Here is a 20,936-nt window from a genome sequence, read left to right as displayed (position 1 = left end):
GAAACGGCTGGTACGCCTCTAACTGATTATTACGTTGGAAGCCATACAGCACTGCACTGCTGCAAGCGACTGGCTGCTAAACGTCAATTGTCTACAGACGGGTTGATAGACAGCTAATTTAAAAGGTAACTTTTGAACATCTTACAATCTTTTATTCATTGAATATTGTGTATTAACTATGAGAAAGAATGAATTATCTGATATTTTGGATTTTTGTTCGGAAATTTGTGTTGATTGTATGAGTATTTATGCACCATTTGATGGGTTTGCTTACCGTAAAATCGTACATTCTGACACTGACAGACTAATGTTAGGCTATAACAATTATCAGCGTGTGCGAATTCTTATGCACTCAAGTTAATATGTGCCACCGCAATTCTTGGGTTTATGTATTGGAATTGCACGTGGACAAAATCACTGGCTTTTCCTAGTGATGTTGCCTACGCTATAGTAAACCAAATTAACGCAAGAGTTCCATATGCACCCCCACTAAAATTGAAAATAAAAACATGGATAAGGTTCAGAGTAATATATTCAGCACTAATAAATTAGAACATACCGGGTATGGCAGTGTATCCTATTGCAATTGCTGTTCACTTTCATTTCAGTGCTTTAAAAATGACAACTACCGTACTGATCTAGAGGTAGGCCTAGAGCCTAGAGGCAGAGTAGCGATGCCAAACCAGCCGCGCGTTCGCATCGGTATGCTCTGCCCCTGTGTAAAACATGGTCTCAGAAAACTCTTTTCCAGTCTTTAAATATTAATTCAGTAACACTCTGACCCACAAAAATCCGCAGATTATTAAATTAAAATAGGAAATTTTCACTTTACATTCTGATTTGAGGTTAGAATCGCCAGATATTTTGCACTTGAAATGTGTCTTGAAACCTGCCTGATCGTACGATGCGCGCGGCCATTTTGAATCTCAGAAGCCAAAAGTGGAAAGTACTGCTCATGTCATAATCATGTGACACACAAGATTTTGACTTCCACCAGTGTTTGTGGCAATTTGAATCGTTAGTTTAGTACTTTTGCTCTGAAATTATGTCTAAAAAATCCGATTTTTTTTTTGCATTTTGATATCATGATTTGTTGAGATTTTGTTGATATGGTGATTTGATGATGACATGAATGTTTTGACCCCTTTATCGTACCCCTACACATAAAAAAACAAAAAACTCCCAGCATCATGAGATTCTATGAATTCTAAGCTTTGTAATGATACCAAACTTGTTACCGATTAGCAAACCGCGAAATACCGCCAGCGGAAAGATAAGGGCTTGCACTGTCCCCAATCTGGAAAATTCAGGGTCAATACAGAGACTGTATAGTCTGTTGAGTAGGGTTGTTTGGTTTTTGGTGATTATGTAACAGATGGTGATGGACCTTTCTTGCCCTTTTAAACCCTGATTATGGTCCAAGGCCCCATCTTTTTTTTTGCCTGATTTATTATGTCTAGATCTATGTTTACCCCTTCCATAATTTGCCCCAGGCCCCTGCGTGGCCTTTATGTTTGCAACCCGCCCCTCACCCATAATTGCCATTATTACTCATCCCAACCCTATTTCTTTTTTTTTTTGGGGGGGGCCTGTAAAACTTTATTGGCCCTTGCCCCCTGACCCCATTTTCTTTGGGGGGGGGGCTACCCATTATCGGTACTTGTCCAACCTTACCAGCCCTGGTACCCCATCCTGGCCCCTTGGCCCCGACCCAATTTTTTTATTTTTTTTTTATTTTTAGCTTTCTTTAATTTGTCCAACCTTACCGGCCCCTGGCCCCCCTCCCCCCATCACGGCCCGTGGCCCCTGACCCAATTTTTTTTTTTTTTTTTTTTTAATTTTTCTTTAACTTGTCCAACCTTACTGGTGCCTGGCCCCCATACCGGTCCATGGCCCCTGACCCAATTTTTTTTTCATTTTTTTGTAGCTTTCTTTAACTTGTCCAATCTTACCGGCCCCTGGCCCCCATCCCGGCCCGTGGCCCCCGACCCAATTTTTTTTTTTTTTTTTAGCCTTCTCTAACTTGTCCAACCTTACTAAATCACTTTGGAAGGCCAGAAAGGCAATCTTGTAATATTATCGATGTTGAATATTGTTTTGGGGGAAAATAGTATAACAGAATACATCTTTTCACAAGTGAACATTCGATCGTCTTTGAAATGCAGATGATACGTGTGTGGTATACTTTACCATTGACCAATTCATTGATCAGGGATCAGGCAAGTTTCTTGCATAATGATAATAATCAATATAATGGTATTTCATTTCAAGAATGTTAGAAGCATAAACTGAATTGTACAGAGCTTTTACATATAAAACAAAAGAAAATGTAAACTGCATTTTAGTACTTAATAAAAAATAATATCAAGTTGTATTATACAAATATACATGTATACAAAGCATGAAGAAGCATAAATTTGGTAATGAATGCAGCTGGACAAGTACTTCTGCACTTGAATTGTTCATTACATATTCGTCTCATTTGCATATTTACCACTTTTTGTACATGTAGAAGATAATATTCTATGAATTTGTTCTTGTGCAATTGAACATCATATCACTGATGATGATACTATTATCCAATTTATTTGTAATGAAATGCCATACACAAGAACAAACATCATTGTAACATATACAATATTGTACTATATTGCATCATAATCTCATTTGCATATGCATTTGCATATTTTAATACATGTATTCTGTTTGAATATTAATATATTATAATAGTTTAATCAAGGAATAGGCCACTTGACATATTGTTGGTGGTTAATTTCCTCATACATGTAGTTTGAATAGAAATATTTTTAACATACATGTTTACAATATGCGTATCATTGACTTTACATCATAACCTCATTTACATAAAGATTTATGGTATTTTAAATTTGCATATTTAATTATATGAAACACTCTTTTTAATTAGGTGGTCTGTCTTTGACAGATCACCTCTTAATTTCGTCAGAATTTTCTTTTTATTTCTTTATTACTTTATTTATTTTTACGGATTTTCTTGTCGCCAAGTTATCTCAAAATGGACTCAGTCAATTTCATTGAATTTCATGTCATTTATAGGATCTGTCATGGACACGTCAAAATAAGCTTTTCAAGGTCATCAGGTCATGATGACGTCATCTAGGCGCCATTTTGTAAAATCACATTATCAATCATATCTTCATAATCAACTATAAAAAATTATCAATATTTACATCATATCAACTTCAGGTCAAGGGTCATCAGGTCATGTCATCAAAGGTCACCTGAAGGTCACGACGCTCGCGTACGCGTGCGTCAAAATTTAAAAATGCTAAAAATCACCTTTTGACCAAACGAGAGTACGTTTCAGGTCATTTTAAGCATTTCAAAATTTTGTGCGCGCGCACATATGCGCGCGCGTTTCCGCGCGTAACGCCTATACGCAACGCAGAAACACCGTTTTTTTTACATCATTGCATTGATAATAAAATTCTGAACAATTTGATACCTTGATCAACCTTCTACGACCATTAATAACGAAATTAACACCCGTTAAAGTTTGCAGCACGTGTGCGCGCGAGCTCTCACTATAGGCCATATATGGGCAAAAACATGCCTATTGCAAATTCACTGTAGCTCTTTAAATAGTCCATTGACCCCCAATTTTTTTTTCATATATCGATAGAGTATGAGTTGTAGATTTGATTTCATGTCACCATTGTCCCTAAATTATATCGTGACGTCATCAAAATGGCGCCTAAACTAAAAATTTCATTTTTTCAAAAATGACGTCATCAAATTTATGCAAATTTGGTTGTAACTTCTCGAATATAGATCGTTTTTCGCCCAGATTTCGATATGTTGTAGTTTAGAATGTACTCTTTCTCCTCAGTTAACATGAATATTCGTTTTGAGAAACGCATCATTGCGTAAAACAGCGATGAAAAGAGGCATGTCATTTTTCCTCATTTTGCGTGTAATCTCTATGGGACATGACTTTTTCTCAAAACCAGATTCGACATTCCTCTATTTCGTGAGCCATATCTCCATTTTTTCTTGTCAGTTTTCTTTAAGCTTTTAGTATGTTGTAGCTGAGATTCTAAGCTTTCGCAAGTGTGCCCTCCATTTTTTGATCAGATGCCGAGATCATGCCCGTATTTCACTTGCAAAATTGGACTTGTAATTCTCAAAATTACTTACGTGTATTCTCTATGGTGAATATCGTGGCTTTGACTGCTTCTTAAAGGGCGCGGGTTCGAGTCCTGGGGTGAACAAGATGATTTTTTTTTCACTTTTTTTTCTTTTTGCCACTTCTTACATGATCCTTTATGATAATTTAAAGGTATAAAAGTTTAAATTTAGCAAGATAAAACAGATTATAATTACTTTTTTTCATATCACATGTATTTTGCGTGTAATCTCTATGGGACATGACCTTTTCTCAAAACTAGATTCGACATTCCTCTATTTCGTGAGCCATATCTCCATTTCTTCTTGTCAGTTTTGCCGGAGCTTTTAATATGTTATAGCTGAGATTCTGGGCTTTCGGTAATGTGCCCTCCACTTTTTGATCAGATGCCGGGATCATGCCCGTTTTTCACTTGCAATATTGGAATTGTAATTCTCAAAATTGCTTACGTGTAAAGTCTATGGGAAACATTAATAATCACATTGAGCAATGGTCAAAATTTATTCTTAGGATGTCTAGAATCAAGATTATCAATCATATCTAAATGATTCATTTTATACATTAGCCGACTCTGAATGAAAAATCATGACAGACCACCTAATTCGTCTGCAGACGAATTAAATTCTAGTATTATATATTGGTTTAATCAAAGAATGGGCCAATTGACATATTTTGGTGGTTAATTGTCTCAAAATCACTAGCATGGGTGAAACTACAAAGGCAAATACACATTCCGCATGAGCGGCAGACATTTTTAATGATATGCATGCATATTTAATTAGATATTTGCCTAATTTGCATATGGTCGCATTTCATAAGTTGGGTATGCAAAAAGGGTGGCGTATGAACAATTTTCCACACAGTGCCATGGATAAATTGTTGCTACATCACAGCATCTTGACCAAATTTATTGAGTAATATCTCATTTTGAAGCTAGAACTATAGGCTAAATATATTACTATGAATTAGATCAATACAATATCAGGAACAAAAACTATAGCACATTAAGTTTGAAGTAACAGGGGTGGCGGAGCCGGTGGATGCGGTAAATGATAAAATATTAATTAAACCTAATTAACAACTTACTACAATATGTAATATGACTGATATCCTCATATTTCTGGGCGTTTTAAAGCAGGGAACAACTAAATGTCATAAAAATTTGACAATTTTGAAAATATGCAGCAATGGAATACATGTGTATGTCAGCTCTGATCTGCAACCTTATCAATTAGTAAACCGGAGAGATTTGGTTAATTATCTAATTTGTAATCTTAATTTTTAGTACAATTGCAATTGTATCATTGCAACAAACATTTCTACCCATGATGTTGTCATTTTGCCAAGCATACAAATACAGTGACAGGTATTTTGGGGGCAAAAATGTGAAATTAAATACTGTTAATTAATTAGTATAATTAATATGCATAAAATAATAGATAATCATTCGATGTTTGGTACAGATTTAATCATTGATGTTTCAAGATTATAACTGCAAAATACTAGGGTGATCCAATGTTGCATTAACTTTTGACACCATTTTATGTGCAGCAGGTCCAATTTGAGAAAAACACATTTCAAAATTCACATTTACATTGACATCCATGTAATAATTAGCTGTTAATTAGTCATTTTAAGGAAAAATAACGGTATTCGAGACTTAAAAACTTTTTAATTATTTAGAGAATGGTAATAGCTATAACATATCAAAAAATAAAATTTTTGACCATTTTTACCCTGTTCGCGAAATTGGACCACCTTATGACATGCGACCTTATATTAAGAAAAAACTTTAGTCTTATTGTGAAGAGCAGGTCACAAGCTTCAAAATGAATGGTCACAACATATGTATACAGTAGATATTTTAAAATGATGTGGCATCGCTACCTAGAGGAAATACAATCAAGAAAAATAACACTTGCTATTCCAAATATTCTGAAAATTATGAATATGATGAAATTATTTTATATTTTCCAACCGTTTTCTTTGCACCGCACTTGCCGCATACCCCTCAGCGAAAAACAATTATTTTCGTACGTGACAAATTATATTGTAATTCCGGACGTGCGCCGGACTGGTAAAAATATTCTTGATTATACTAGTGATGTAAGAAAGAATTGGTGTGATTTTTTTCGGGATTAATCATCTCATGAGTAAATTGTAAGTTTTTGTTTGCTTTCTTTTAACGATTCTGAGCAGATCTTTGTTATAAATTTGCGTTTGCTAACTAATTTCTTTTTTTTAAATTGCGCGTTTGATATTGCACTTCCAAGTGTTAATGCTCGTTCATATCGTAAGATAAGACTCAGTCATCAAGTCTATCGATGCGCTGTCGATCATTGACGGCTCTCCATCACGGTTAACCTCGTGCACGGCCGGCCGTGGTACCGGGTACATTGAGAACTAGCCGTTGACGATTGAATCGATGGGGCGTACGAGATTGAAATTCGGCAAATCAGGTCCGTATTTCCATCAGAAAATAGATCAATTGGGATCAATTGTTAATGCCAAAACTGTGTTATATGTTATTTCAAGCATTTTCTGTAATTTTTAGAGAAAAATAAGGTAAAAGTTATATTTTCGCCTTGTTTTTGCAATTTCGTTCTTTGAATTGATCTGTGATATTGAACTGCGGAAGTCTTACAGTACGAAATTGATTTCCTACGCAGTTATATGCGCGTCCGGAAATATGATAGTGTCCGGTAATACAATACGTGACTATACATGTATTATATGATGGAAGAGTGAAAATACATGGGCAATTCCAGACCAGGGCAGCAAAAAAGTGGACATTTTCCAAAAATTTATATTGGCTCAATTTCAAATCTGGATCAAATTTTTTCTATCAAAACTCATATGGAATTTCATAAATATACAAAAAAAAATTAGCCACATTTTTTTTTCTTACACATCTCCCACAACGAACAAGTCAATTGTCCAGACATAGGCTCATAGCATAGACTGTGTACAACGGATAGATCGTCTCCTCATGTGCAGCGATTCGAAGACCGCTGATTGGTCAATCGCGCAGATCACGTCATGACCACCTGGTCCCAAAAATAATTCCTTCGGACTGCGTGCGGAAGCATCGATAGCAATAACGATATCTGGTCACGTTGTGTACGCGGTAAATGGTCTTGGTTCGTGATCGGATCGCTCCGGTATCGATCGAAAATTATCGAAACTCTGCAATTTCATGCATATTCACGCGACGCTCCGAAACCCGGAAGCCAATTGACTTTGTGCACGTTGCGATAGACTCTACAAATTCCAACATATACGATGACATATAGACGCTAATTCGTAAGATTTTGACGGAAAAGCAAGAAGTAATTGAAATTCGCTTACCTGTGCAATATCGGTGAGAAAATAGATCCTCCAAGAATACCTTTCATAATTCATATAAAATATAGGTAAGTGAAATTCTAGGTTGATTTTGGTACGAGGTGATAGGGAATTGCACACTTGTTTTGGTGGAATTCTGTGTGGGGAAATAAAAGGCTTGCACTGTGCATGCTTACTATATTTTCATTCATAAATTGGTTCTCGGCAGTGGCTGGATGACGTCATGTAATAAGCAAAAATGTACACGACCGCTACGTTCACGCTCCGCTATCCATTGTACACAATTGTTCACTGTGTCTCCTTATAGGAGAATCCAAACCATACTTGTATGTATATTTCCTTCCTGCGGTCTACGGAGATCGGCGGCAAGCTGCAGAAATCAGGTCCTTTCTTGAAGATGCTGTCGACATAGGTGGATTTTTAAGATGTATCTTAGGCAGTGACATGTCAGAGAGGAAGCAGATGAAGAGGACAGGGAGTGTGAGTAGCCTGGAGCCGTCTGGGGAGTAAAAATATTAGTACTATCGTACCTTTACTCCCCTAACGCCTGGCGCCGGTCTATATAGGCTCCCACGCACCGAGGGAAAAGGCAACTATACAAATGCACCAAACTGCTAGTTATGTTTAGAATCTGAGGTTAACACTTCTGTACATGATTAAAAAATATCGCAGAAATGCGATGAAGAAATAAAAGTAGAAGAGAGTTTACTCACATTTGTTGTCATCGCCATCTTTGATCCATTGTTAATGCAACCTAGTTACATGACATAGAGGGCGGCAAAATCATGAGCGGTGCTAGATTAAAAAGTGCTAAAATGTCCCGCTTCAACCACTGAACTGAAAATGCGTATTTTTGAAGTGAACCAACCGGAAGTCTCAACAATCTTTTGTTATTTTTGGTGGGGGTGCATATGGAACTCTTTCCCAAATTAACCAATTGCTCAAGATCAACCAATCTTGCATTACATTACAATTGGGAGACTGGTGTCCATGATCTGGGCTGGTGCTTAGCATAGAGGACTGGGTGATTATATTTTATAATGATTTAGATATTGTCATTAGTACATCATGACAATAATCATAAAAAATATCACGTCCATGCATGAACTGAGCTCATATTTACTCCCAAATAATCAAACTTAATCTTTAACCAAGGCATCACATTAACTTTTTGATGTTCAGGCCACCAAAACCTTCAAATAATTTGTTTTGGTGGCCCGATATTGTAGTTTGGTGTCCCGAAAATATAAAGAAAACATTAAAGATGAATAAAATAAACTTCTGAAATTAAATCTGGAGCCTCTACCATGAAGTTACTTTCAATTTGTACATCTTGTATGTAAACCTTGTTTGCGTTATTTTACTTTGCTATGATATGTGGTAAAATATAAATTGAACTATCAATGTAAATATGAAATGATTGAAAGAGAATAAATGAGTTGTATTGTTCCCAGGTTGTGTTGACTTTAAAAAAAAATCTCTGTATAGACACACACTCATATTTGGTAAAGTAAATAAATAGCGCATAGCCAACTCATATACATGTAGATGTACAAAACAATGATTTTTCCTTTCTTCCTCTTTGAATCCTAAAACCTAGATTATGCAGGCCTCAATTCCAGTTTATTTTTGTTTTCTCTTTTGCAGCATATTATAGCAGGAGAAAATCACAGAAAAATATGCTGCAAGATTAGAACAATTCATACAAGGGGGAAACAAAAATAATTTTCAAAAAGCATATTACAAAAAGAAAAGAAAAATAATAAAAGAAATAAGTTAAATAAAACAAAAGAATGAATGAAGAAAGAACAAACAAAGAAAAGAAAAAATAAAAGAAAACAAAAAATTAGAGAAAAAAGTAACTAAAGAAAATGAAAGAAAAATGAGTAAAACAAAAGTAATATACATGTAAAAATGTGGAATCCGGGAAAAAATTAATAAGCCAGTACAAATATTTTTCTGTCTATTCTGTCTGGAATATAATGAAAAGCCAAGCAAATAATTTTCACTTATGTTTTGGGAATGACGCATGATATTTTTATATCCTTTAGTTTGTATTATTTTTTTCAGCAGAAACATTTTCTTTAATCAGGCATATTCATTGGGAAGGGGTATAAATGGTTCAAACAAGTTCAAGCAAATACAATAGGCCTGACCTTTGAACCGCTTCGTTATCTCGTTTTTCGATTAGCGATGTTACAAAATGCCGTTTTGAAAAACAATTTATAGATAGAAATTATTATGTAGCAAATACTAAAATTTAATATGTGACAATAAATAATTATTAGTATTATAATAATTATTTATAGTCACGTATTAATTTTAGTTATCGAGATTCAGCAATGCTTATTATATATAGATATATATATATTCATTCATGCAAAACGCTCTGAAACCTTGTAATCAGTTGATAGGAAAGTTAAATTTTCATTTAAATTTTTGGTACGAGGGGATAGAGAGTTGCAGCCTTGTTTTGGGTACTGGGAGGCTTGCAATGTGCATTTTTACTATATTTTCATTTATAAATTGGCTTGCAGCTGTGGCTTGATGACGTCACGTAAAGCAAAGTGTACATTGCCCGCTTTTGCCGAATGCTTTGACATTCGTTTTGTACAATTTACCACTGTGGAACCCTTCATTTATAAGAAAACCCAGAGCAAACAATGGTTCTACTGGACATTGCATCCAATGCCTCTCCCCTCCCTGCAACAATGAACAATGTTATTACATTGCCTTGCCATTGGCCTTGCAGAGTTGATGCATGCATGCATAAAAATGCCACTGCAGAATCTGTAAAAGATTCTTGTTTTCACAGATAGGCGATTGTCTTTTCTTACTTGATAAGAAAATGCTTGTTAAATACTTGTTTATGATATTCTTGATGATTGACTTCACCATTTTAGATGAATCCCCTCCTACTTTTTCAAGGTTTAAAAAACGACCCCTCTTTATTCATGCTTTAATTTTTCATGTGTTTTTACATGTCTTGTGTGGCAAGACCTTATAAACACCTTATAAAGTATAACTGAAATAAGTGGCAGAATAAACGCATACATGTGATAATGAAATAATTTATCTTGAATGTACATGTAGGTTATGGGGATTGAGTTTGGTTTGCTAATTGTTAAAGCATCTTTAGATTCATCATTTAACAATTCTACCCCTTCTTGTTTTTATTTAGCAGGAAAAGAGATGATAAAAACAAGAAAGAGAGGTCCAGGATCTTTTTCATGATAGAAATTTAGAGCTGTTCCGTTCACATCAATCATCTCCAATGCAGTACTTCCAGCTATATTCTCTGAGTTCGTGATTCTTTTTTGTAGAACTGTGGCGCCATAAAGAACTTCAGCATATTAAGCAACCCTTCAAGCAGGCCAAAGAGATCAGAAAGTCTCCAGAACTGCATCAAGGAGACACTTTTAGTAATTGAGTTTATCTGTTTGAATTGCCCGGAAATTAAGAGGAGTTGGTCTGAGAACCATTAGATTGGAAAGTGGGTGTTAAGTAAGCTACACATTAACACTCAGCAGTTCTGTTGCCAATTTAATAAATTCATACTGATCAAGTGACTCAAACCCAGGACACCAAGATGAGCAAGAGGGTGAACACAACAGCCTCCGCAAGGCTGAAACAGGACTACTTGAGACTCAAGAAAGATCCTGTCCCTTATGTTACAGCAGAGCCTTTGCCATCAAATATCCTTGAATGGTAAAACAATCTCTTTATTCTCATGCCTAAACCAATGTGTGTGTTGTTGTTTTTTGCATGTCTTACATTAAGAAGATTCATACTACTCTACTCCTTTCCACTTGCACTTGATTTCTACCAAAGAGGAATTGTAATTGAACTTTTCCAAATTACATTAAGTCTAATTTAGCAAGAATGTTCAATTCTGAAAGAAACTTAATTGAACCAAGTGTCAAAATCGCTAGATTTGTTCATGTCATCCAAAGTGAGATAACAACAGCAGATTTGACTTCTCTTTATAGTGGGCCATTTTCTAACAGACTAACCAATTAACCATTAGAAGTACCGCATACATTCGTATTCCAAAGCTTCGTTATTCCAAAGGTTTGTTATTCCGAAGGTTCTTATTTTGAAAGGTTAGTAATTCCGAAGGTTCGTTAATCCAAAAAAGAAATGAGGGTCATAATTCCAAAGGTTCGTTAGTCCGAAAAACTAAATGATTAACTAACCTTATTTAGTTTTTCAGATCAACGAACCTTCGGAACATCGAACCTTATTTCGTCTTCGGAATAACGAACCTTCGGAACAACCCTTTTACGTTTTCGGATTAACGAACATCGAGGTATAGGCAATTTACGTGTTTCAGAATTACGAACCTTCGGAATTATGAAGTGTAACCAGAAGTGCATGCACTTTGGTATTACCACTTGTACAGATCATGCCAAGCTATTGTAAATAAATTGCCTGTATTCTTCGTTATAAATTAAATTGAGTTCAGCATACATACAATTGGCCTGTCTACAGGTTTTACTGTGAAGCACCTTTGAAGTTCTGCATTTAGTTTCCATAGTCTTTCCAAGTATGTTTTTCTTGTTTTGTTGACACTCTTGTTCCACTTTAGGCCATCTTATGATCTTTGGCCTGTAGTTGTCATCAATTGTACACTGTAGATTGATTTGTATGATTGATACTACACAATGATCAGTGCAAAAAAATCATCAAATCAGTCCTATTAAATTAAATTGCTATCAAATTGAGAGTTTTGTGGTAACAGGGCCCTTGTCATTTCTTTCATATTTCCAGGCACTATGTTGTACGAGGTCCCAAGGAAACACCTTACGAGGGCGGTTTATACCATGGCAAGCTGGTGTTCCCCAGGGAATTTCCCTTCAAACCTCCAAGCATCTTCATGATCACACCCAATGGAAGATTCAAAACCAACACAAGGTAATTAGACTATCTTTGATCCTGCAGAACGTGCATGAAGAATTAAAGCAAGAGGAAACTGACCAACGCTGTTTGTGGTACCCTTTGAAATATGCCCTTTGAGATGGGGAACTGCTTGTTTGGCTCATTGGTAACATAATAATTAATGTATTAAGTAGTGAAGTAGTAGGTATCATTCAAGTGGGCCTATAGAATGCTGAGAAAGTGGGAATAAAAACTCTGCTTTACTGCAATCCTTGTGGTTGAAATAAAGTCTTAATAAAGCTTCAAATTGGTATTAGATAGCTAGGAGTATGATGTCACTCTGAATGAAAATTTAATTTGCTTTTATTCTTTCAGGAAGGCTTGCAGTAGACAAGCATTCAAATTGTCATAGACATACCACTCTTTGAAACTTGAATCAGGAAGGTTTCTGGTTTGAGTATTCATATCAAATGACATAATTTTTTCCAAAGTTAGATTGTAAATGGATGTGCTCTGTGCTATTTCATTTATCATTGGTTTTATTTTAACACGTAAATGTACATCAGCCAATGGCTGTTCTTCAGAATGTCTGTATGTATAGGCCTATACATGTACATGCACCTGTAGTATCTTGATTAGTTGATCATTTTAGATTTGTTATATTTTGTTTTCATCAGGTTATGTTTGTCAATAAGTGATTTTCATCCTGATACCTGGAACCCTGCCTGGTCTGTATCCACCATCCTAACTGGTTTACTCAGCTTCATGGTCGAGAAGAATCCAACATGGGGCAGCATAGAAACAACAGATTTTGTTGTAAGTGTTTATTACTTTATAATTCATTTGAAGACATAGTGAACAGAACCACCAGAATCACAATTTACACTGTCAGTTTGATTTTCCAAGTTAGCAGAGCGAGTGAACAAACAAAAACATAAATACAGGCATTTATACTTGTAGATCTACATGTAACTCATTAGTGATATTTCAAGTTATGTGTGTATTTTGTCTCTTGAGAGTGACTCTAATCATAAGATATGTCTTAAATTCTGATATTTTTGAGACAAGGCCACTTTTCTTGAGGGCACACAATTCCTATACAGCACAAATGGTAAAAATTTAAAAAGGTTATGTGAGAGGCAATTAAGGCCAATCTACGGGGCATCCATAGCTTTGGTGGCATTAGAATATTTTTTTGAAAAGCCCTTATAGAATATTTAACTCTTGAAAATTACGGATTTCTTATTTCCTCTGTGGGGAATTAAGCATTTGTGCTTTGTGGGATAGCCTGTTAAAGCCTACTGATTTTACTGCTACTGTACATGTATGTATATATGTTTTTTGTGACTTAGCAAGTAAAATCATCAATCAATCAAAAGCCTACATGTAATCAATCAGTTCTCTTTCAATTTCTGTAATTATCCTTGAAAATGTCAAAAGCCCACATCTGAAAACTCCTGAAATTCAAGAAAAATGGCCTTATCCTGAAATAAGTCACCTCTCTTCTTGTGTGTGTCAGTGTGTGTGCGCTCGTGTACAAAGTCAATGGGTGATTTCAAGTATGGTGTTCGGTGTTGGTGTTGAGAGCGTTAAAAGGCTGCTGAACCAAGCCCCAACACCGAGCTGAGTTCAGAGGAGCAATACCGATCGCATTATCAATATCCTATGACGTCACGCCTCTGCGCTGCTGATCATCTCAACTTTACGTGATAAATTCTCGACGCCGAAAGTGAAATCGGGAAGAAATTGCAGTAAAATCTTATCGTACAGAATGCACAGGTTAAAACCACTGCAATAATCAGAAAGCATATTATTTTTCATTAAAATGTGTAAAACTCTAATGATTTGCGCTCATTGTAACTGTCATAGATAATTTTTACGGCGTTGTTTCATCGTGTTCGCCTCCTGTTTGTGAACTACAGTTCATCAACACCAACACCGAACTTGAAATCACGATTTTCCCAATCCCTGGGGGCTGGTGTTGGTGAATAGGGATATCGCACGTAGATCGTCAACACCAGCTGTAATGCTCAATTAAGCCGATGACATTCAACACCAGAGCTCAACACAAACTGCCGGAAATACATCATATTTTCCGAGGTCAATCCCAACACCAGCATGATTTCAAGTACGGTGGTGTAGCTGGTGTTGGTGTTGTCCCAACACCAACACCAGATTTCAACACCGTACTTGAAATCCCCCAATGGGAGAAAAAAGTCACCACCGCTGACAAAGTAAACGGCAGTGAATGGAGTGGTGACTTAAAGAGAAATTCCAGTAGTTGCAGTAAACACTGATTTCATGAGAAAGTCTGTAAAACAAGGCTTAATTGTCAGTATATCATCGAGGATCTAGATCTGGTACAGTTACATAAACTGAACTTTGTGAAATCTTGAAATCTACGCTGAAAAATGTTCAGACTGAAGATCCCCAAAACAGATAAGCGCACGTGGGACAGTGTATAATTATTGCTTTGAATGTCGGGCCCGACGCTCTACCCGAATCCTGTGCTTATTTGCTGATTTCTCAGCAATTACACAATTTCTTCCAGAATCCTGTGGCACATACGTTTTATTTGTACAAACAGACACTTTGGTGGTCATTTCATTGGATTCTGTACGAACTCATTTTTATATCGTTACCAAAACTAGCATTTACCTTTAAACCAGGATAATGCCGGAGAAATGAACTCACTGAAAATCTAAACTTGTACCTTTGTATGAGCCATGCATGTACACATGAATGAACATGAAAGAGAATACCTTTACAGTTGTTTGTGTGTTTCAGGTTACACATGTTTTGTACATGTACATTGTAAGTCATTCAAAATCAAGTTTGATCTGTTATTGTGAGTAGTGACTTCATGTAAAAACTGTACCTTTCAGTGTTTAAGGCACAACATTTTACAGTTTGTATGCACCAAAGTAATGCACAATGAAAATGTTATTGAAGCCATATTGCTTGTCTCTTCTCTTGAGTGCAAGAGTATTAGAAGCAGGCTTTTGGGTTTATACATGTATGGATTCAGCCAAGGAGATATGTGATATCTCCTTGATTCAACTGAAGTTGTGTTTAAATTATAGGCCATACTATGTATGTATCCCATTATTTGAGATGGATCTTATCTTTCTCCATCTTGGAGAAAGTAGCTTGTATCAGTTGCCATCCATTAAGTATTTTTTCAATTGATCGATCAATCAATTGACTTATTGTTCATGTACAATCAATTGACTGTTAATCAGTGATACTCATGTACATAACAACTGAATTGAATTTTGATTACAAAAGAGGACCTAAATTCCAAAACGGGCCAATTGGAGTTTGAACTTAAGGCATTATGTAATGAGTGCTTGCAGTGTTTATGTAGTCTGTCCTAATCTTCTTCAAGGGTAATCTATGAACCAGATAATATATCAAACAGTTGTGGACTCCAGACATGAATAGAAGGTTGGCTTACCCTGCATGGCCTTTAAATGCTCTTTCAATCATGATTCATATTGTATTTTAATCTGAGCTATTAATATGAGATTTATGTGAGTGGATCTCTGACTAATCTGGATTGTAAGATTAGATATTTAAAACGTTTTGTCCATTCGATCGCTGTGTGTATTACTTGCACAAATATATATGTACATGTATCTATGACTCTGAAATAATATTTTAAGTGATAAACGATGTATTTCACAATTCTAAAGTGCAGTTAGTAATATTACAGAATGATAAAAGATCTTATTTAGTTGGTAAAACGTGTCATCTATTTTTAGTCATGCATGTATCAGTGCCGAACTATATGCATCAGGTCTTTAATGCTACTTTTGTTAATAACACTGTTAATAATAATCTAACCAAGCTTTTGTATGATTTGGTAGGATCAGAATCAGTTAAATTTCATGTCTATTTTAGGTTTTACTCCCAATTTCATTTCCAGTTTGTTTTGTTGCAGATACAAGAGCATGTATAATGTTCTTGCAATATGAATATCACAGATTTCATTGCAATATTCATAGTTTTCTCATTCTTCTTTTCTTTCAACAGAAAAAACAATTTGCCCATGATAGCGGAGCCTTCAATATAAAGAATTCAACATTTGTAGAACTCTTCCCAGATACTGCAAAGGTATGTACATGAAGATTCCTATATTTCACAGTGAACACTTCCTCTAGCTTTGATGGGTTGTTGAAACCTTGTTTCTAAATTCAATAAATTAGCTCAAATGAAGCTCTATATTATAGTTACAAGATAGTGCCAACCATCTTTTTCTGGGAATGATTTCTGTACAGGAATAAGGAGGCCATTTTCAGACAATATAAGATTGCATGGCAACCATTGCCATATTGATAAAATACACCATTTTCTGAGCTGCCCTCAAAATTTGCTTATTTTGAGATGCAAGGTTATAACAGCCCAGCAATGCTTGGAGGATCTTTTTCAATAAACAAGTGGAATGCCTCTGGCCGTCTCACCTGCATCACGCGGTTCAATATAGCAGCAGTGCCGACTTTGAATACTACTCTAACTCGCACAAGATGTTCAGTGATACATGGTTACTCTTATGTCCACTTTTTATGAACTAGACCAATAAACTTACAGAGATATGATGGTTATTCAACAAAAAACCCCAACATGGCCAAAGTTCATTGACCTTACATGACCTTTGACCTTGATCATGTGACCTGAAACTCGAACAGGATGTTCAGTGATACTTGATTACACTTATGTACAAGTTTCATGAATCAGATCCATAAACTTTCAAAGTTATGATGGTAATTCAACAGATACACCCAATTCGGCCAAAGTTCATTGACCTTTGACCTTGGTCATGTGACCTGAAACGCGCACAGGATGTTCAGTGATACTTGATTACTCTAATGTCCAAGTTAAATGAACTAGACCAATAAACTTTCAAAGTTATGATGGTAATTCAACAGATACCCCCGATTCGGCCAAAGTTCATTGACCCTAAATAACCTTTGACCTTAATCATGAGACCTGAAACTTGCACAAAATGTTCAGTGATGCTTGATTACTATTATGTCCAAGTTTCATGAATCAGATCCATAAACTTTCAAAGTTATGATGGGAATTCAACAGATATATCCAATTCGGCCAAAGTTCATTGACCCTAAATGACCTTTGACCTTGGTCATGTGACGTGAAACTCATGCAGGATGTTCAGTGATACTTGATTAACCTTATGTCCAAGTTTCATGAACTAGGTCCATATATTTTCCAAGTTATGATGACATTTCAAAAACTTAACCTCAGGTTAAGATTTCGATGTTGATTCCTCCAACATGGTCTAAGTTCATTGACCCTAAATGACCTTTGACCTTGGTCATGTGACATGAAACTCTAAGAGGATGTTCAGTAATACTTGATTAACCTTATGGCCAAGTTTTATTAACTAGGTCCATATACTTTCTAAGTTATGACGTCATTTCAAAAACTTAACCTCAGGTTAAGATTTGATGTTGACGCCGCCGCCGTCGGAAAAGCGGCGCCTATAGTCTCACTCTGCTTCGCAGGTGAGACAAAAACTTGTGAACCATGTATTTTTTAAAACTATTTTTTTTTCATTTGCTTGTTTTAGTATTATTTTTTTTTTTTGGGGGGGTGGAGTTGGGAGTATTGTGCATCGCAATGGTAATCTGTATTTCAGGTCATGATTTGAAAAAGTGGAAGACCCCATCTCCAATCGACTAAAAGGTTTTCTACAGGGATTTTTTTTTCTGAGACTACTTTTGAGCTCACATGTCAGAATTTCAAGCATTGTATTAAAGATTTCATTGGACCCTGTGTGAATTTCAGGGGCTTTTTATTTTTTGAGGGCTCTTTAAGGGATTTAGGGGGCAAAGTTGTGCAGAGCCTCCGTGCAATGTTACCCCAGTTGTCTGTAAAGCATCTATGATCTGGTGTTTATATTGATATTGCATTGAGGACTGTGAATCGCCACAACAGTATTAAATAAATTCTCCAGGTCTGATTAGATTCACATGCACAGAACACAGAAAAGCATCTGCTGAACTAAACATGAATGGTCTTCCTGACAAATTTAGCTTGTATTTATGATGAATGTGAGAGTGTTTGAAGAGCAATCCATTGCAGTAGACTTTTTATTACAGTAATATTCAAAATTATCATAAGCTTCAAAAATATCAATTTGGTTACTCACTATGATAACATGTATATCCTTCATCAGTACAACTAGAATTTACGTTTGTCCCTTTTTTCCCTTGTTAGGAGATAAAACAGAAAATCAAGAAAGAAGAAGAGGATCTCAAACAGCTCTCGGAATCCAACGCCTCCAAGTCCCCTGACCACGCCCAACTGAGGCAGAGGACGAATAACTTCAACGCCCCCGCGGAACGACCCCCTGGAATCGTGGGCAGCACCATGGCCAACGTGCTTGTTATCATCGGCTTTGCAGCGTTTGCATGGACAGTTAAATATGTACTGCGCAGCATAGCCAACACTGATCAATAGGAAAGATTGATTGTATTTTTTTTTGCTATGGACATTGAATTTGTAAGCGGTTTCGGCTAAGCTGGTGAAATTTTGACAGAGGTAATAAGTGAACGGGAGTGTATAACTCTTAATACCTAGTTTACATTTGCTACGCTTCATCGTATGATCAGTTGTTCTTCGAGATTTACGGGATGGTGTTGGTGGCTATGGGCTATCATATTCAGGTACAGCCATTGTATGATTTCCTTTGTTGGGCATCGTAGAGGAGTCATAGCTAAAGTCCTGCAGAGGCTGTACAAAGATCGTACAGCTCTTGTTCAATGAACACAAGGAGATGGTGCAATTGTACGGTGATCATATGATGACGCTGTGCTGGACCCCGTAACACAAAGGTCAGCGATTGATCATATGCTTGATTTTCACGATTGATTGTACATTGTTGTCATTGCAATCAGTCACAAAGATATTCTGCTACGATGATCGCTAAGCTTTGTGTTACGGGCCCCTGGTTGTACTATGTGTTGAAGGGCTACGTCATTTGTTAAACTCCATGCTTAAGAAAATCATGGGAGCTGAGGAGATTGGGAATCCGAACGATAACTGTGGGATTGTCGCATGCCACTCAGGGTGATAGTGTGATTTAGAGGGATATGATCAGATTAGGGTCACTCTACACTGACCGTGATGATGCATAATGCTGCTTTCCATATACATGTAGCAAGATGGCATGGACATCAGTCTGCTGTGTGGCCACTCTCCAATTTATCTCTATTAAGTCTGTGGTGAGATATCTTGTAGCTCACAAATCATTAGACACACTTAAAAAAAAGTTTACCCAGTAGTGACTTCAAAGGCAACATGCATGTTTGATGTTGTTTGAAGGTTTGCATGGTGGCATGTACAATTGCTGATGTGGTTTACGGTACACCATGTGGAGTGTTATAGAAACAGTGGATAGAAGGAGAGAAGAAGTGGATAGGCGAGAAAGTGGAGATTGAGAATAGAGTATTCTTTCTTGAAAATAGTCCTGAAAAGGACTGTAAACCAGAAGGAATGTTGAGTGAGAACAGCTTGAGTAGTAGAGCTGATGAGGAGATGCTGGCTTGAGTCGGCGAGTAGAGATGATGAGTAGTAGAGAGACTCGACGTTTCGGACAGGTTGACTGTCCGTCTTCAGGACTCCACTTTCTCGCCTATCCACTTCTCTCCTTCTATCCACTGTTTCTATAACACTCCACATGGTGTACCGTAAACCACATCAGCAACATGCATGTTTGTTGTGCAAAACAAAGCATTGGATAGTGTATCAGGACCAATGTTTGAAAAGAATATCTATCAATCGATTCTCATAACAACAACTTTGGGTTTTATTCCTGGTAAGAATATATTGTCATAATGTCTGTTTGTAACATACCTGATTCATTTCATCTATTCTGTTGTTGTTGACTCGAGGGGTTTGAGTAACAATAAAGCTAGTCATTCCAGATATTCTATCTTAGCTTTGATATTCTTATGATCACCTGCTCATAATGTTCCCTTTATGTTTTAGGAGTTTATCTGATGATTGGATAAGTGCACTGAACACTCTTTTAATGCCTGTATAGAAGTTCTTATTCCAGTTACTTTCTTCAGTGGTATGTCCATTATTGCGCATTTGGTTCAGCATAAGTTTTCCCATTCAATACTATTTTCCAAATCCCAAGATAATGAAAGAAACTCTTCAAAATTTCACCATCTTTTTGTACTGTAAATAGATTAAAGATTATATATATATGTAGTGATTATAGATAGTTATGTTAAATAATCAATGAGATTATTATTTATACGCATTATTGCCATATCTTCTATCAATTTGATGAATCGTCTTTAAATTCGATGTCTGGTGTGTATTGACATAAATCTTCTCCAGACTGGCGGTTTGGGGAAATGTAGTATATTGGGGGAAATTGAATGTAGAACTGGGCTATTTCTAACTGGGTTGTTGGTTTGAATCCTGGCCATGGCATGTTTTCCTTCAGCAAGAAATTTATCCACACTGTGCTGCACTTGACCCAGGTGAGGTGAATGGGTGATTTCAAGTACGG

The 20,936-nt window shown here is 36.3% G+C and overlaps 1 protein-coding gene across 2 annotated transcripts; it reads left to right on the top strand.

Moving 5' to 3' along the window:
• Nucleotides 1–25: 25 nt before the first annotated feature.
• LOC121427175 (ubiquitin-conjugating enzyme E2 J2-like) lies at nt 26–19,793 on the top strand. 2 transcript variants are annotated; one of them, XM_041623438.1, is made up of 6 exons: nt 26–125; nt 10,692–11,218; nt 12,281–12,424; nt 13,066–13,204; nt 16,424–16,504; nt 18,629–19,793. In XM_041623438.1, exons 2-6 carry the CDS (start codon nt 11,100–11,102, stop codon nt 18,869–18,871), a joined length of 726 nt encoding a protein of 241 aa, XP_041479372.1. In that variant the 5' UTR covers nt 26–125; nt 10,692–11,099; the 3' UTR covers nt 18,872–19,793. The 2 variants fall into 2 exon arrangements, with proteins under 2 accessions (XP_041479372.1, XP_041479373.1); XM_041623439.1 differs by having other exon boundaries at nt 40–125; nt 10,695–11,218.
• The last annotated feature ends 1,143 nt before the right edge of the window (nt 19,794–20,936 follow it).

The sequence above is a fragment of the Lytechinus variegatus genome, chromosome 14 (assembly GCF_018143015.1).
Source record: "Lytechinus variegatus isolate NC3 chromosome 14, Lvar_3.0, whole genome shotgun sequence".
NCBI lineage: Eukaryota > Metazoa > Echinodermata > Echinoidea > Temnopleuroida > Toxopneustidae > Lytechinus > Lytechinus variegatus.
This window is presented reverse-complemented; position numbering and strand designations above follow the sequence as displayed.

Excerpts from the sequence above, each read along its gene's own strand:
- LOC121427175 (XM_041623438.1), top strand. The coding sequence starts at position 11,100 with ATGAGCAAGAGGGTGAACACAACAGCCTCCGCAAGGCTGAAACAGGAC. Across the intron at positions 11,219-12,280 it reads CCATCAAATATCCTTGAATG|GCACTATGTTGTACGAGGTC; the intron begins GTAAAACAATCT and ends TCATATTTCCAG. Across the intron at positions 13,205-16,423 it reads TAGAAACAACAGATTTTGTT|AAAAAACAATTTGCCCATGA; the intron begins GTAAGTGTTTAT and ends TTCTTTCAACAG.